Here is a 17,803-nt window from a genome sequence, read left to right as displayed (position 1 = left end):
TAATTATAAATATTATTTATTTTTAAAATAAAATTGTTATTAATTTTTTTGGGGGGAAAATAGCTGATCTACAAGCTCACAATGCGTCGCAAAACTACAAACTATTCATCCTGTGACGTAACAGTAGCTCTGGAGCTACAGCGACTGCGTGGGAGCTAGGAGGAGGTTCCTGGTTTGATCCCCAACTCCTCCTGGCTTAGTGTCCTTGAGCAGACTCTGAACTGCTTGGAATCAGACAATATAAGTTCATTCTTCTGTTTAGTGTTTTAGCCAATTAACCACTTTAACGCGGGTGTTCTGAATTTGGGCATTAAAAATGGAAAAATCGATTAAAATAATACATTTTTGCTAAACTATTCTAAAAGATTCTCACTAAAAATAATTAAAAAAAATTGTCTTCTGAAAATAGCTGATCTACAAGCTCCCTGGTACTGTATGTGCGTGCGTGCGTGCGTGCGTGCGTGCGTGCGTTTGTGCGTGCGTGCGTGCTTGCTTGCTTGCGTGCATGCGTACGTGTGTTTGTTTTACTATATTTGTGAGGTTTATGTTGACTGGTATCGCGAGGGGGCTTTTAATTGTATTTTGTATTGTATTTTTTTATTTCCCCCACAAATAAATATAAAAATAATTGAAAAACATGGCCCCTCACACATTAGAAGGCCAATATCAGTCACCAGACCAGAACAAAGGACGGGTGTTTTTGATGAATCTAGCATGGTTAAAATTGAGTTTGAAGTTACTGTGGGTATAGGAAGGTCTGATAAAATGAATATCAAATATCTAAATAATGAATCAAGCAACTTAAAAATTGTCTGGGGCGAAACACAAAAGCCTGAGTAGACGTTAAAATGACCCCAAACATTCTTAAACTATTGTAAGTGAAATATCCCTTTAAGTAAATGCACCATTCATTGTAACATGGTGAATGATATGTGTTTCAGGGGAAGATGGGTCTTCCAGGGCCATCAGGTGTGACTGGACCTCCAGGACTACAGGTGAGTGTGTGTGTGTGTGTGTGTGTGTGTGTGTGTGTGTGTGTGTGTGTGTGTGTGTGTGTGTGTGTGTGTGTGTGTGTGTGTGTGTGTGTGTGTGTGTGCGTGTGTGCGTGCGTGCGTGCATGCGTGTGTGTAGATCTGCTATTTTCAAAATATTTGTAATCATATTGAACTATGTCTTCATTGTGGTATTGTTACTTTTACTTAAGTAAAATAAATGTGAGTACTTCTCCCATCACAGGGACCTCCTGGTGTGACTGGACCTGCAGGAGCTGATCAGGGATCTAAGGTATGTCACACTGATTGATTGATTGATTGATTGATTGATTGATTGATTGATTGATTGATTGATTGATTGATTGATTGGGATCAAACGTACGATTGAACGCTCCATCAAAGATTGATTGATTCAGGGAAATTCTCACCCTAGAGTTTCACTATATCACTGTGAGGATAAGTAATTGAGTGTGTGTGTGTGTGTGTGTGTGTGTGTGTGTGTGTGTGTGTGTGTGTGTGTGTGTGTGTGTGTGTGTGTGTGTGTTCGCGCGCGCGTGTATTCAATCATAATGGTAACGTTAACATGTGTACTGCAGGGTAACGCAGGGCCTCGTGGATCGGATGGTATTCCAGGTTTACCAGGACTTAAGGTAAATGACTGATCCTTTTCAAAGTAGCCTGTTGATTGATTGAATATTTTATTAGGCATACATGTAAAAACAGCACAAGTACAGTTAATAACATTTTGTCTAAAAGGTCCGTCCAAAAAAGTCCTTGTGGTCTTGTTTCCATTGAGGCCCTTGGTATTCAATTCATAGTCAATGTGTGAATCACTCTATGTACTTTATATATTATGTGTCTGTGTGTTGGTTTGTTGGTTTGTTGGTTGTTTTGCTTATGGTTTATGGGGAGAGTATCCATAGACGAGCTGAGAAGAGTACCATGGTGTTTAAAGTGGATGCTTATGAACCCGCATCACTAGAAAGGCGTTTATAACATTCAACATTCCATATTGTTTATAACTCAGTCATACAGGCACAAGCAGTGACATGTTGGTTGGTGTCACATGCTCCATACACTGTCACAGTCCGTCGGACGGTCGGACGGTCAGACGGACGGACAGACAGACAGACAGACAGACAGACAGACAGACAGTCAGTCATTAAGAGTACTTTGTCAGTCATGGGGAGTGCGACGACGACCACCGACGACCGACTCAAATGATAAGGGATAGGCCTATGTATCAAATACCACACGGTTTACTATGAACATACACACACGCACGCTGCTGGCAACATAACTTGCGTGTTTTCTACTGCATATACCATGCTGATAAAACCATGAATGTTGGAACTGTTGCAGGTACCAACAGTCACTTTCCATCCCTGATATACTAAAACTATATACTAAAACCAAACTTTGGGTGCTCATATCCCCCGACGGGTATGGTCTAGTCATCCTATAATTCTACAAAGCTCTGTGCGTCTGTCTGTGCCCAAAATCTCTTCCGCCCAGTTCTCCCCAGTTACTGGAGCAATTGCTCTGCATTTGCACACAGCCATTGACCATTACCATGTACAGATGTGCCACTTCAAAACTTCACACGTTACTGTTCTTTCCCTGAAAGTCCCCTGAAAATGCATTTTTTTCCTCTCTTTTCTGCCCTTAAAATGCACTGTTTTGCCCCTGAAAAGAAGTTGTCACTACACACCCCCGTTTTTCCCTTCAACAGACATCCATATACATGAGAACAAAAGAATGTGTGTTTAAGAAGGTGTCAGACTCATTATGAGGCGAAAGGTGATTTGACCAGTTGCTCAAATTAATTAGCATCATAAAAGCAGTGATCATCAAAATAATTCAGCTTTTTAAATGCCCTTCTTTGTCCCTTTTATTGCCCTGGGAATCCCCTGAAAATTTACTGTCTTGGCGATGGCAGGACATGTGAAGTTTTGAAGTGGCACATCTGTACATGGAACACCAAAGCCAGTTTTTAGCTTTCCCCAAATGTCAGCTGTTTATTAGCGTTTTTGTGTTCGCTGGCTCCCTGGTTGCCAGATCATGTGCGTGAATCAAGCGCCAGTGTTGCCACATCCGTGAAACAAGCGGACCATGATGCGCGCGTGTGTGTGTTGGAACTGTTGCAGGTACCAAGTACTAAGTCACTTTTTATGCCTGATGACTTTTTATGCCTGTCTGTGCACAGCGTATAACCCAAACTGCACATGTTAGTAATAAAGCAGGTTAAGCGAGCAGTTGTATGCACACTGCAATGACCACAGCAGCAGTCTGACACTGCAGGAATGATTGCACAACTACATGGCAGCGCTCTGTGGGCGCGTCTATACATATGGGACATGTACACTGTATTGTCAGTCATAAAGGGACATAAGGGGCATGTGTGCCGTGTTGTGACATTACATATTTCATCTCCAGGGAGATACGGGACACACAGGGGCCATGGGGTTGCCGGGCAACAGAGGACTTCCCGGGTTCAGCGGTGACAAGGTAAACTCATCACAACTTTGACGAACGTAGAATAAAGAGTTTCCATCCATCCATCCATCCATCCATCCATCTATCTACAGTATCAGTACCGTTTTGTAATTGTTTGTAATTGTTTGCAGGGAGAGGCAGGGTCACCAGGTCCAAAAGGAAACCAGGTAAGATGCTTTACAATCAAGACTTAGTCGTGCTGTACAACTGTACCTCTGACAATGTTTTACACCATCTCTAAAGCATTGGTTCTCAAAGTGGGGTCCGGGGACCCCCAGGGGTCCTTGAGGGAGTTCCAGGGGGTACCCAGCTAAATGATGGATAGTTAGGAACCAAATGGACCCTTATGGGTCTGTAACTCAGAGATAGAGTTCTCAACGAGCCTGAAAATGTAGGCTCGGCCCTAACTGGGCCGGCTGGGCCGGCCCGAAGCTCGGCCCGAACCCGACTATTACCATCATGTTAGGCCCGAAAGCCCGAAAAAACACGAGGGGGAAAAAAAAGGACATTTTTTATTTTATTTTAATTTTTTATTATTTTATAATATATATTTTTTAATTCTGTTCTGAAATATGAATGAGATGGCGCTGACGGCGCTGAATGACTGGCGTTAACTTACACTGTGCTGATTTAAATGAAGTTAAATCCTTGTCTTGTTCACACAGCTAGACTGTCTGTCTGTGCGTGTGTGCAATCTGCAATGAATGAATGCACGCAACCCCCCCCCCCCCCGCTCGCTCCTGCGTTCTTCACTTGATTTCTGCTGTGACCGCTATTGTTGAAGGATGCTATCTTTTTCAACACACTTTTAAATTGAGTGACTGTCTGTAAATCCCTTTGTCTAACAAACTTAACACCTCACCTCATGTCATGATGACCAGCGGGGCCAGGAGTGCAGTCGTCTTGTCGTAGGCTATCATCATTTTGGGACAAATAAAGGCTTTGAATCTTTGTTCTGTTCTTCCTATTTCATGATTATTGATTGACCATTATTAGGCTATTTATCAAATATCACACAGCAAACGATACTTTAACTCCATAATCCAACACTTTATTAAAAATGTAGGCGAGCAGCAGGAGTCAGGAGACACAGCAGTGCACTTGTCTTGTAAATAAAAGATATGGGCTACCAGTAAACTTTGAATAAACTTTAAAACAAAATAACAAAATAACCGCGTTTCTTGTTGTGCTTAAAAAAAAGTAGCAGCAATAAATACAATACGAAATAAGATAGCAGAAACCGAGTTTCTGCATGGTTGTTTAGGTTGTCTAATCAGCAGCAATAAAGTGAAACATAGTGAATATAAAAAATAAACAAAATAACAGAAACCGCGTTTCTTGTTGTGCTTTAAAAAATAGCAGCAATAAATAAAAATAATAAGAAATACAATAGCAGAAACCGAGTTTCTGATTCAAGGTTGTTTAAACAGCAGCAATAAAGTGAAACATAGTGAATATAAAAAATAAAAAAAAATAACAGAAACCGCGTTTCTTGTTGTGCTTTCAAAAAAAGTAGCAGCAATAAATACACTGAATAAGAAACAAAGTAGGCTAAATAGCACTTCAAACATAACAGTTACACATTTAAATAAAGGGAATATAGGCTAAGTACTAGATAAAATAAATGTAACGCAATAAAAGCACACTACACACAGACTTCACATGAGTTCACAAACCGATCTTTGACCAGTCTACTGTAGACTATCTACATCAAACACCGTGGGCATGGAGGAACAGAAGTGCATCCACGGTGTCAGGTTTGAGGCGTGTTCTCCTCTCCTCAATAATGCGTCCTGCTGCACTGAAGACTCTCTCGCTGCTGCTTGCTGGCACACAGAGAACCTGTCTTGCCAACTGAGCAAGCTTTGGATAGGTTCTGCTGTTCGATTGCCACCAGCCCAGCACATCACGCTCATCGGTCATTGTTGGCCTCTGCCGAACATAGCTCTCCACCTCATCATCTTCTTCTTCATCATCTTCATCTGCCCCAAATACATTATCCCACTCATCAAGCTGACGTGCTCTTTTAGGAGCGGGTCCAGCAGCAACATCTGCATCTTCATCTTCATCTTCTGTGTCTTCCCGACCCTCCTCCCCCTCATCTCCAATTTCAACCCGCACCGCTGGTGCTGCGGCTGCTGCCACACGGATTTTCACGAAATCGTGCACTAGTGCCCTTTGATTCCCGTCCAGCATGCGCAGCTGATTAAATTTTGGCGACAGAAATGTTGCAGCCTTGTGGAGATTTCCAAGTTTTATTTTTGTTTCCATCCACTGCGCATGGCGCTGGCGCACAAAAGGCTGCTGTGGCGTGTCAAGTTTGGCTGGCAGTGACGCTTCAGTCGTTCTGTCCAGGGACAGACGAGGTGAAGTGTGGCATACTTGTCCCCCTCCAGCTCACGCTGTGCATCATAAAAGGGCTTGAGGAAAGACACAAGAAAGGCCAGCGTGTCAGGGGCTACCTTGTCCACTCTCTCACCCTCTCCACGAGATTCCAGCTTCTCGTGCAGCTCTGTGTAAATATCCTGAATAGATTTCAGTGACATATACACAGAGCTGAACCATGTCTCCACCATCTGCAGCAGGGTCTTTTTAAGCTGTGCTGCTATTCCCGACTGCTTGACATACCTACAGATGTGCCACTTCAAAACTTCACATGTCCTGCCATCGCCAAGACAGTAAATTTTCAGGGGATTCCCAGGGCAATAAGAGGGACAAAGAAGGGCATTTAAAATGATGAATTATTTTGATGATCACTGCTTTTATGATGCTAATTAATTTGAGCAACTCTTCAAATCACCTTTCGCCTCATAATGAGTCTGACACCTTCTCAACACACATTCTTTTGTTCTCATGCATATGGGTGTCTGTTGAAGGGAAAAACGGGGGGGTTTAGTGACAACTTCTTTTCAGGGGCAAAACAGTGCAATTTTAAGGGCAGAACAGGGAGGAAAACATGCCTTTTCAGGCCACTTTCAGGGAAAGAACAGTAACGTGTGAAGTTTTGAAGTGGCACATCTGTATTAATATAATCATAACACTACAATTAAAACCAGAGCACGGAAATGACACAAATATGCTTTTTAATTGTGTATTACACAAAATTATATAACCTTTATATAAAAAAAAAATATATAAAGAAAACGACAGGACTAAAAGTATAATAGCCTAGTAAGTATCATAGTATAGTAGTAACAACAATAACTACAATAAACAAAGCCTACCTTACAAGGGCCTTCGCTGCAGTCACTGTTTCAGCGATGTCAGGGGCGTCTTGAATCAGTGCAGCATCACTGTCCAGGCCATGTTTCAGAACTGTATTTAGGACGTGATCCTGGCAATCCAGTCTGTCGTAGTCCTGAAGGGCTTTGATCATGTTTGATCCCTGATCAGTGACCCATACGACGCTTGTTAGTGACAGTGGATCGAACCCAAATTTTGTCACCAGGAGCTTTTTGATCTCCTTTTTTATGTTGTCTCCTGTTTTTTTCAGCTCCACTGGAAACATCACTGTGGCCAGATTTTTTCCAACTAGCTCAAAATCTTCCGTCACATAGTGGCATGTGATTGCTAGATAGCTGAGCTTTCTGTAATCATCGGTCCACATGTCCGTCGTCATTCCCACTGTCCCTCTGTTTTTTAGGTGGTCCTTAACCTGCGCTGTGAAGGCCTCTCTCTTCTGCTCAGCCAAATCTCTACAGTGTGTGGATATCGTGTTTGGGCATGGTAAAACAGAGCTTGCAGGTACTTGAGCCGCCCCGACGTTGATCAGCTCTTGGGCTAATTGTATAAACCCTTCGCCTTCCACAACATAAAATGGTCTGATGTCCTTGGCGCAAAAATGTACACATTTGTCGGTCACTGCCTGCTTTACCCTCAGAGGGACACTTAAAGCACTTTTTGTTACAAATGTGGCCATTGACTGCTGCTGGCCAGAGCCAGAGGGGCCCTGTCCTGTAGTCGATCTTGGGCAAGCTGCGACGTGACGGTTCATAGTTGATGTCCCTGTCCTCTTGCTGTCGTGTGATAGTAATGTTTTACAGTTATTACACTGTACAGCCAATACCTTGTTTTCTGAGTCCACGACCAACTTGAAACCTTTCCATACTGGTGCCTTCCCTCCCTCCTTAGCAGTCACAGAATATTCACCTGTTGCGATTTTTTTCTTTATTGCATTAACATCCATCTTCGTTATTCCTTCACACTCTGTTGTCTCTGAGTCTCTGACCTGTTGTTAACCCATAGTAGTACACGCCCCCTCGCATCATACCCTGCCACTGTCTGATGTATGACCCTGTTAAGAACCGATCTGCAAGTTGTGAACGTGTTAGATCGTGATGCATTGTAGACCTCAGTGGGCTTGTAGATTTAATGTCTATTTGGTGCGCAACACCAGCCTGCAACTAAGTATATATCAGCAGGGTGCCAGGGATGATCTAAACATCTGATAACAAAGCAGCATGCATTGCACAGTGCACAGCAGACCGTTCTTCTCCATCACTCGCTCTACTCTCTCTCTGTCTGCTGCACAGTGCTGCGCAGCTTGACCGCTAGTGAGTAGTGACTGAAATTAAACGCCAGTCAGTCAGCGCCATTCAGCGCCATCTTCATAATCGATAAATAAATACACATTCAGACAGAACAAAATTAAAAATATATATATTTAATATAAAAAAAAAAAACTTTTTTTTTTCTTTTTTTTTTTTCTCGAGGCTCGGCTTGGCCCGACTAATTAGCATACTTTTGAGGCCCGGCTCGGCCCGAAAATGTCGGGTCGGGTCGGGTTCGGGTAGAATTTGAGAACTCTACTCAGAGAGTGTACAAATGGAACCAAATGGACCCTAACGGGTCCATTTGGTTCCATTTGTACACTCTCAGAGTTAAATTAACATTGATTTTACAATATAAATTGGGGTCCCAGAGATAGAAATGCCGTTAAATGGGGGTTCGTAGCCTAAGGCATGTCAAACTGGGGGTCCTTGAGATTAAAATGGTTGAGAATCACTGCTAGAGCCGTAAAAATCTTCTCTTACGGGGGTCCCAGGCTTATCTTTTCAAATGGGGGTCCGCGGGCTAATAAGTGTCAATTTGGGGGTCCTTGACATGAAAAAGTACCAAAATGTGTTCCTTTCAAAATGTATTATACTACAGTGCATACTGCCCTACTTATTAGTATTAATCATAGAACATAGTGTGAATACATGATGTTAATACTGTAATAGTAGTAAGGATTGCTTAATAATAAAATGTATAATGAACAAACAATACATGGGACTGACAGGGGAAACATCTTGTTGTCAGATCAACTGCACACCCAACACAGCAGAAGGTCATGTGAAGAAGTTACACGATTCTGTTTACAAAAAAATAAGGTGTGCGTGCTGTGAGTTTGTACTGTACATCTGCTATTTTTGGAAAATCTTCTATTCTGGAGGCACAACCCATATTTTCAGATGGGGGTCCGCGGCCAAATACATATTCATTTGGGGGTCCTTGACATGAAAAGGTTTGAGAACCACTGACATAGTCCGATTGAGAACCTCGCTCCGTTTGGAACCTCGCCCTGCGTTGCACTCCGGGAGAGTTCGGGACCGGTAGAAAGGTCCAGATTATGAGCTTTTTCTGCACATCGTATCCACAAAGTAAAGGCAGTCCAGTGAGCAAAAAGATGTCTGCGGTATAGTCGGAAAGTAACGTTTAAGTGACCCTATTAACTCAGTTGATATAATATAACGTGATAAAAAAAACATCACTGTATTTTGATTTTTGTATTTATTTATTCGCAAAATAAAAAAAACTTTACAAAGGTAACATTATTAAAACAACGCAGAAATAAGTGCAGGTGAGAAAAGAAACCCATAAAGGGCTTATAAAGGGTTCTTACCTAAAAATAATAAACAAGTAGTTAAACATAATAATCAAGTTAAACATAATAATCAAACATAAGACACGACAAACAACAAATACCTTGTGTGCAGTTGAATGTGTGGGTGCGAGTGTCTGTGTATTGAGTGTGCGTGTGTGTGCACGTGTCGGGTACGTAACGGGTACTGCACCATCTCAGTAAATATTTAGGAAAGAAAGACGACACTATTTTGTCTCTGTCCTTGCGGATTTGCTTTTGTGTGACGCTGTACTATGATCAGGTAGGGCATTCATTAACGAAAAAAACATTGTAGCTTGACGATCAAACTACTAGATTAATGTACTACTAACTCCAGCATAGAAGCATAATGATAGCAGATAAGCCATTATAATAGCTGTTAGGCTCTAGCATTGTGCATTCACACTTTTTTTCCTTGTTTTTTGTTTTTCTCCTTAATTTCAGGGTTATAAGGGCACTGATGGAGAGCCTGGCACTCCTGGGACACCTGTAAGTGACATGTCACATTGCATGTTTCATTCTGTTCATTCCTCTTGTAGCCTACTATTAACCAGTGGTGGAAAAAATACTCAAATGTTTTACTTAAGTAAAAGTATCAATACTGCAATGTAGAAGTACTCTGTTACAAGTAAAAGTCTGGTGTTCAAAAGTTACTTGAGTAAAAGTACAAAAGTATTGGTATAAAAATGTACTTAAAGTACCAAAAGTAAAAGCACTGAAAGTACTGCGATGCGGCGCGTTGTGAGCTTGTAGATCGGCTATTTTTAAATAGCCTAGGTATAAAATAGGACTAAAGTGGTTAATGTATGTTTTATAATGTGATCATTTATATCTGCAAAGTAACTAGTAACTAAAGTTTTAAAATAATTGTAGTGGAGTAAAAGTCTAATATTTGCCTCTGAGATGTAGTGGAGTAGCAGTAAAAGTATTGTAAATTGGAAATACTCAAGTAAAGTACAAATACCTCAAAATTGTACTTAAGTAGAGTACTTGAGTACATGTTCTTAGTTATTTTCCACCACTGCTATTAACTAAGCTGACCAAATATTAGTCGTTCTGGTGTCAATCTGCACTACTGTACTTTAACCCATTAAAACCGGAAAAGATACATATGTTTATCAGATAGGGGTCTTCGGCCAAATACATAATTTGGGGGTCCTTGACACTGATTTAGAGGGCATTTGTAGAATGGGCAGGTCTTAATGGGTTAATTCCAAAGTAATTGCATGTGAGCGCCTCTTCAAATGGTATAGGCTCTATTCACAGCAGCCATATTATCACTTCCTTCCCAGGTGTTACCAATGATACTAATGAAGGCTCTGTTCCATTTAGTCTAGCACAGTGGTTTCCACAACCCCCATAACTCTGAGAGTGTACAAATGGAACCAAATGGACCCTTACCCATTTGGTTCCATTTGTACACTCTCAGAGTTACACACCTGTAAAGGGCCATTTGGAAGGTTTCCAGTGAGCCAACATGCACAATATCAGCACCCTGACTCTGTTTGACCAGAATGGAACAGAGCCTTCATTAGTATCATTGGTAACACCTGTGAATGTCTTCATAATATGGCTGCTGTGAATAGAGCCTATTGAGTGCAAAGTGATGTCCAATCATCTGGTTGATCCCAAATACAGTAGACCACTGTTTACCAAACAGTGGGTCGGGACCCATGTTTAGGTCGCGGACCAATTTTTGTGGGTCGCAGAAAATATCTATTTTTTTCATTTCCTTAATTTAAAATAGATATATTATTTCAAAAGATTTAAAAAGTTTAAAGTAAAAAATGAAATGAATTATTTCATTAATAAAATAAAACAATCAAAAATAATTTCTATAAATATTTTTTTTTTGGTTTTGGTAGTGAAGATAGTAGAGCTTGTAGATCTGCTATTTTCACTAGTTTGGGTCCCGGGCAAAAGTCTCACGTCTCTTTTGGGTCTGACTCTGGAGCAGTTTGGGAACCCGGGAGCTAAACAGTTTGAGAACCCCTGCTGTAGACAGAGTGCAGCTTTGCACAGTTTAGTGCATATAAGTGTCACCCATTGCAGTACCAAAGGTTTGAACATAGACTGCACTGGAAACAAATTGTTCTGCCACAAATGCATTGAATACGTTCAGAATGTCTGCAGCTCATGTGGACATGATATTTATACTGGAAACGTCAACAGATAGATAGCAAAGTAGAATAGATCTAACCTGTGTAAGTTTCCCCGTTTATTTTAAAATAGTGATAACTCTTTTCATTGTTTTCTTTATTTTTCCAATGAAATATAAATATTTAATCAAGATACTATTTAAACTCCCTCAATACAGTATACATTTTGCATCTCTGATTTGACAAACACATAAAAGGTTGGATCCATAGGATTAGAGTTCAATGACACATGTAAACCCTAGTACATCCTATTCACTTTGACATGCACACTAGCATAGATGGATAGATGGATAGATAGATAGATAGATAGATAGATAGATAGATAGATAGATAGATAGATAGACAGACAGACAGACAGACAGACAGACAGACAGACAGACAGATAGAGTGAGATGAATACAAATAAAGGTTCAAATGTGCCATCATGCTCATTTGAGCACGACTGGAGAGCCCATTTTCAAACCAATCGGATCACTGGGTCGGGACTATAGCTGTTGTTTCTGTCTCCAGGGTGGAGCAGGAATCAGAGGGAGCAAAGGAGAGGTGAGAGGGCAACACACGCACGCACGCACGCACGCACGCACGCACGCACGCACGCACGCAGGCAGGCACGCAGGCACGCACGCACGCACACACACACACACACACACACACACACACACACACACACACACACATGGATGTCGGTTCTGTAATATTTCCGAACAGATCAGATCTCGTAACAAATCTCATGGACCTGGTCCGTTTTATTTAGTTGTGGATCAGAGAAACTCATAGCGCGACACAGAGTGCCACGCTATGAGCTTGTAGATCTGCTATTTTCTTTTTATTGTGAAAGCGTGTGCAAGCCTTTGAATATATATATATTTTTTAAAGCGAACATTTGTGTGCTTCTGGGGGTCCCTGGAACAAAATATTTTGAGATGGGGGTCCGCGGCCAAATACATATCATTTTGGGGGTCCTTGACATGAAAATGTTTGAGAACCACTGATATACTATATATTTCCTATTTATCGGTAGTACAATGAAAAAGGCTATATACATTAACATTTTTTATTTAATTGCATTATCAATACAATTTGTGTTTGGCCAATTATTTGGGGGCCCACTTAACTGAGATGCTCGCTGTGTGGTGGTGTTGTTAGAAAGGTGTTGTGGGAGACCCTGGAGTCAGAGGGGCTGATGGGAAAAAAGGAGAAACGGGCCAATCGGGTGTCTCGGGATCTAGAGGATTCCCTGGTCAGGACGGGGTGCCAGGGCAAGCAGGAGTCCCTGGATATCCTGGGAAGCCGGTGAGTCCAACTACATACATTCAGTGGTGGAAGAAGTTCTAAAGTGTTTTACATAGGTAAAAGTATCAGTACTGCATTGTGTAAATACTCTGTTATAAGTAAAAGTCCGGAATTAAAAATGTACTTGAGTAAAAGTATTGGTATAAAAATATACTTTAAGTACCAAAAGTAAAAGTACTCATTATGCAGAATGTCCCATTTCAAGTTCAAAATGTATAACATATTTTGAAAATAGCAGATCTACAAGCTCACAATGCGTCGCATTGTGAGCTTGTAGATCTGCTATTTTCAAATGGCCGAAATATATACTGTATAGGTCTGAAGTGGTTCATTTATGTGTTGTGATAATAATAATCTGCAAAGTAATAGTAACTAAAGTTTTCAAATAATGTAGTGGAGTAAAATACAATATTTGCCTCTGAGATGTAGTGGAGTAGAAGTAAAAGTACTGAAAACTGGAAACACTCCAGTAAAGTAAAAAAGACCTCAAAATTGTACTTAAGTACAGTACTTGAGTAAATGTACTTAGTTACTTTACGCCACTGATGCTAGGTTCATTGTTTACCTGGTATCCTATAGTTGCAATGTACAGATTATTATTTTGACAGTATATCGTTTAGACTGATGCTAGGTTCTTGGTTTACCTGTGATCCTAGTTTACTGAGACACTACGCTGGTCTATCTGCATTCTATGTATGTGTTTACCCTGTTTATTGCAAATCTCTCAGGATGAGAGACAGAGCATCTGCTAAATGCCTAAATTGTACATAAAATACTCAAATCCTCCTGATCTTGTGTTCAAGGGAAAACCACCCACTGAAGATCAGCTGATGAAGATCTGTGCCAACGTTCTACGAAGTATGTTCCTCTGTTCCCCTCTTCCCATGCCTTTTAGTTCCAGACCCAAACTTAGAAAATTACATGATGATTGCATCACTTAAGTCCTATTATATTGTTAAAATAGCCGATCTACAAGGTCACAACGCGTCACATTGTGTCGCGATGCTACATTAACTCATAGCTGGGGACCCCCTGGAACCCCCTCAAGGACCCCCACTCTGAGAACCTTTGAGTCTCACTGACAGTGAGAAGCAGTGAAGAAGACAAAACACTTAACCTCAGTACTTGAGTCAAAGTACATTCCCCGGGTTCTATGTTTTCATTTTATTTTTTATTTCTTTGATATTATACAGTGTCACCCAAAATAAGCTATATTAGCTCATTTTGCTGGGGACCCCCTGGTTCCCCCCCCAAGGACCCCTGGGGGTTATAGGTGTAAAAAAACAAACAATTTGTTATATGGTTAAGTGACGCAGAGAGACTTGCATGGATTTTTGCACATTTCCTTTCAGTTTTCTGTTTCCAGGAAGTGAATATTTATATATTTACGGGGCCAGAGCTCAGCTCTGGACCTGTTTTGTTATTGGCAGTATTCTGTCACTTCTTCTTTTTCTTCTTCTGCCACTTTTCGCAGTTCTGGCTGAACCGTGCAGTCGCTTTTTACGAAACTCGGCCATATGGTAGATGGTCATGAAAAACTATCAAGAAATAATTCTCACAATCTTTCGTCCAAAGGTGGCGCTATAGCACTCAATTGAAAATGGCAACTTTGAACAGGTACAACTCATGCCCTGTTTGACCTACAGCCATGAAACTTGGATACACATATGCGTCTCCTCATGCTGAACAACTTTCACCCTCTGACTTTTGACCTCTGACCTTTATATCTCCCACCATTTTGAATTATATGAAAAACAGTCATTGGCTCCTAACTTCTGCATTTTTTCACTTATGGAAATTCCGCCGCCTAGAAGTTGTCGGCAGAGGTCCAAAGTTCAAGTGTTAAACGTTTCGTGCAGATTGCTCCAAAATCCTAGGATTCCATAGATTTTAACTATTGCAGTTTTATGAAAATTATTCATCTGCGCCTAAAACATACATGCAGACTCACATTTCTTTGAAACTTTGCAGAAATGTACAGGGTCATTCCAAATATCACTGAAACCAATCTTACTCCAATTGGCCAAAGGGGGGCGCTATAGCAATTTTTTGAAAATGCAGACTTTAAACAGGCATAAGTCATGCCTCGTTTGGCCGAAAGTCGTGAAACTTTCTTACACATGTGCCTTGACTCATGAGGAACACACGTATCGATTTGACCATTAAGCTCCGCCCTTAGATTTTCCGCAATTTTGAGCAGTTTGAAAAATACTTGTTTTTGCCAGTTCTGGCTTAACCGTGCATACGCTTTTTACGAAACTCGGCCATATGGTAGATGCTCATGAAAAACTACCAAGAAATAATTCTCACACTCATTCGTCAAAGGGTGGCGCTATAGCACTCAATTGAAAGTGCCAACTTTGAACAGGTACAACTCATGCCCTGTTTGACCTACAACCATGAAACTTCGATACACACATGCGTATCTTCATGCCCGACAACTTTTGTGGTCTGACTTTTGACCTCTGACCTTTAGATCGCCCACCATTTTGAATTACATGAAAAACAGCCATTGGCTCCTAACTTCTGCATTTTTTCACTTATGGAAATTCCGCCGCCTAGAAGTTGTCGGCAGAGGTCCAAAGTTCAAGTGTTAAACGTTTCGTGCAGATTGCTCCAAAATCCCAGGATTCCATAGATTTTAACTATTGCAGTTTTATGAAAATTATTCATCTGCCCCTAACACATACATGCAAGACTCACATTTCTTTGAAACGTTGCAGTAATGTAGAGAGTCATTCCAAATATCACTGAAACCAATCTCACTCCAATTGGCCAAAGGGGGGCGCTATAGCAATTTTTTGAAAATGCAAACTTTAAACAGGCAAAAGTCATGCCTCGTTTGGCCGAAAGTCGTGAAACTTGCTTACACTTGTGCCTTGACTCATGAGGAACACATCTATCGCTTTGACCAGTAAGCTCCGCCCTTAGATTGTCCGCAATTTTGAGCAGTTTGAAAAACACTTAAACCCAGGATTTTTCAGCTATTTGCGTGAAACTGTATCATCTGTGTGGTCTCCTTTTTCACAGTTACTTGTCTGTTGGGCCAATGGCGTCTCCCTTAAATGAATGCCTCACAATCTCAAGGTCGCCAGTTCAAGCCTCACTTGATGCAGACTTAATTTAAGTTGAATTGCAAACAACATGACTGTATCAATGAATACATGTGCAAATGGTAAAGATAACCTGAAATGCTTATTTGAGAGTAAATTTTTTTTTTTCAACGACATACTTCATTCTGAAAATAGCTGATCTATAATCTCACAACTTTTCATGGTTTGTGAGCTTGTAGATCGGCTACTTTCACTAGTTTTGGTTCTGAGGAGATGTACAATTTCTTCATTGGTAAATGGTTTGTGAACGAGTGATCTTAGTGTTAGTGAAACAGGGGCTTGGTTCATGAAAGAAGGCAAGAGTTTATGATCTTCAACAGACAATATCAGCCTGGACAAAGCTATAGCACTATAGGTAGTGTTGGAGCCTATTAGTCTGAAGGTTGAGAGTTCGAATCCTGTTAATGGCAGTAGGTTGAGATGTCCAATCAAACCATTATGTTTCCATCTCTCTCTCTTATCAATCATCAATCTATTGTTTCCATGTCACTCTCTCTCTCTTCAATCTATTCCGTTTCCATGTCTCTCTCTCTCTCTATTCACTGGCCCCGTATTATCGCTGCTTGCAGCTATATTGTTTATTTATGTTTTTGGTGTTTTATAATCCCGTAAGGCTTTGGTTCTCAAAGTGGGGTCCGGGGACCCCCAGGGGTCCTTGTGGTGGGTTCCAGGGGGTCCCCAGCAAAATGTGTTAATATAGCATCCCAATAATTTCAACCACTTTAACCTTTTATATCTTTGGCTATTCAAAAATAGCAGATCTACAAGCTCATAGTGCGGCACTCGGTGCCGCACTATGAGCTTGTAGATCTGCTATTTTTGAAAAACCCTGAAAATTTGTGCAAAACCTTTGAATATATATATATTTTTTTTTAAAGCGAACATTTGTAACTCAAATCTTTGCTTCTGGGGGGTCCCTGGAACAAAATATTTTGAAATGGGGGTCCGTGGCCAAATACATCATCATTTTGGGGGTCCTTGTCATGAAAAAGTTTATGACAAGACAGTCTTATATGACAAGACACGAAAAAAAAAAAATCATTAGTTCATTCGTTCATTCGTTCATTCATTCATTCATTCATTCATTCATTCATTTGTTCATTCATTCATTCATTGACTCGCTCATTCATTGACTCGCTCATTCATTGACTCGCTCACTCAGACGAGCTCCCCCAGCTCCTGCAGATGGTGTCCCCTCCCGTCAGAGGAGGGTGTGGCCGGTGTGAAGGAGTGGCAGGCCCTCCAGGTGAGCCGGGTCCTTCTGGTGGTGACGGCTCCAGAGGACCCCCTGGATACCCGGGTCAGACCGGACGGTCAGGATACCCTGGAGAGCCCGGCCGCAGGGGAGTCCCAGGACTAAAAGGTAATCAGGTCTTCAGTGAGGCCACACCTACCATCATTAATGTCATATTCCAGGGGGTCTTAAATGTTTGTTTTTCGGGCTAAGGAATCTCCATCTTTTTTGAGCGGTTTAGCCGCTCCTATAAGTGGGGTTGGGACACCTCATTAGTACACCCTTCGCTGTGCTGTGATTGGCTCATAATAGCACACCCCTCTACATTAGTCACCCCTAGCTGTACTGTGATTGGCTGACTCTATTGGCTGACTCTATTCAGCACTGTGATTGGCTAGGTTGGCACATGATGAAATTAATAACCTATAAATATGACTATGCACTTAAAAAAAAAAACTTTTTTTGAAGTGAGCTTCCATCACTGTGATGACCACACCGCTCACTTCACACTGGGTGTGATTTTTTTTACCACTTAAACCCCCAATACTTGGCACACTGGACCTTTGGCTCTATACTTCGCCAGCTATTTTTGGGGCAGTGTAACCGCCCCCTATAAGTGAGTTTTGGACACT

The 17,803-nt window shown here is 41.2% G+C and overlaps 1 protein-coding gene across 1 annotated transcript in view; it reads left to right on the top strand.

Annotated features, from left to right (window-relative positions):
* LOC311045995 (uncharacterized protein) overlaps nucleotides 1-17,803 on the top strand; it is a 119,951-nt gene that overhangs the window by 99,526 nt on the left and 2,622 nt on the right. Inside the window, exons 22-31 of the mRNA XM_084058065.1 lie at nucleotides 942-995; nucleotides 1,237-1,284; nucleotides 1,589-1,642; nucleotides 3,429-3,500; nucleotides 3,620-3,655; nucleotides 9,817-9,861; nucleotides 12,042-12,074; nucleotides 12,678-12,824; nucleotides 13,628-13,682; nucleotides 17,100-17,300. Coding sequence (XP_083914191.1) covers nucleotides 942-995; nucleotides 1,237-1,284; nucleotides 1,589-1,642; nucleotides 3,429-3,500; nucleotides 3,620-3,655; nucleotides 9,817-9,861; nucleotides 12,042-12,074; nucleotides 12,678-12,824; nucleotides 13,628-13,682; nucleotides 17,100-17,300 — 745 coding nt within the window. The remainder of the gene's footprint in view (nucleotides 1-941; nucleotides 996-1,236; nucleotides 1,285-1,588; nucleotides 1,643-3,428; nucleotides 3,501-3,619; nucleotides 3,656-9,816; nucleotides 9,862-12,041; nucleotides 12,075-12,677; nucleotides 12,825-13,627; nucleotides 13,683-17,099; nucleotides 17,301-17,803) is intronic.

Source organism: Gymnoscopelus microlampas, assembly GCF_963454915.1.
Source record: "Gymnoscopelus microlampas genome assembly, chromosome: 5".
In the NCBI taxonomy this organism is placed as follows: domain Eukaryota; kingdom Metazoa; phylum Chordata; class Actinopteri; order Myctophiformes; family Myctophidae; genus Gymnoscopelus; species Gymnoscopelus microlampas.
This window is presented reverse-complemented; position numbering and strand designations above follow the sequence as displayed.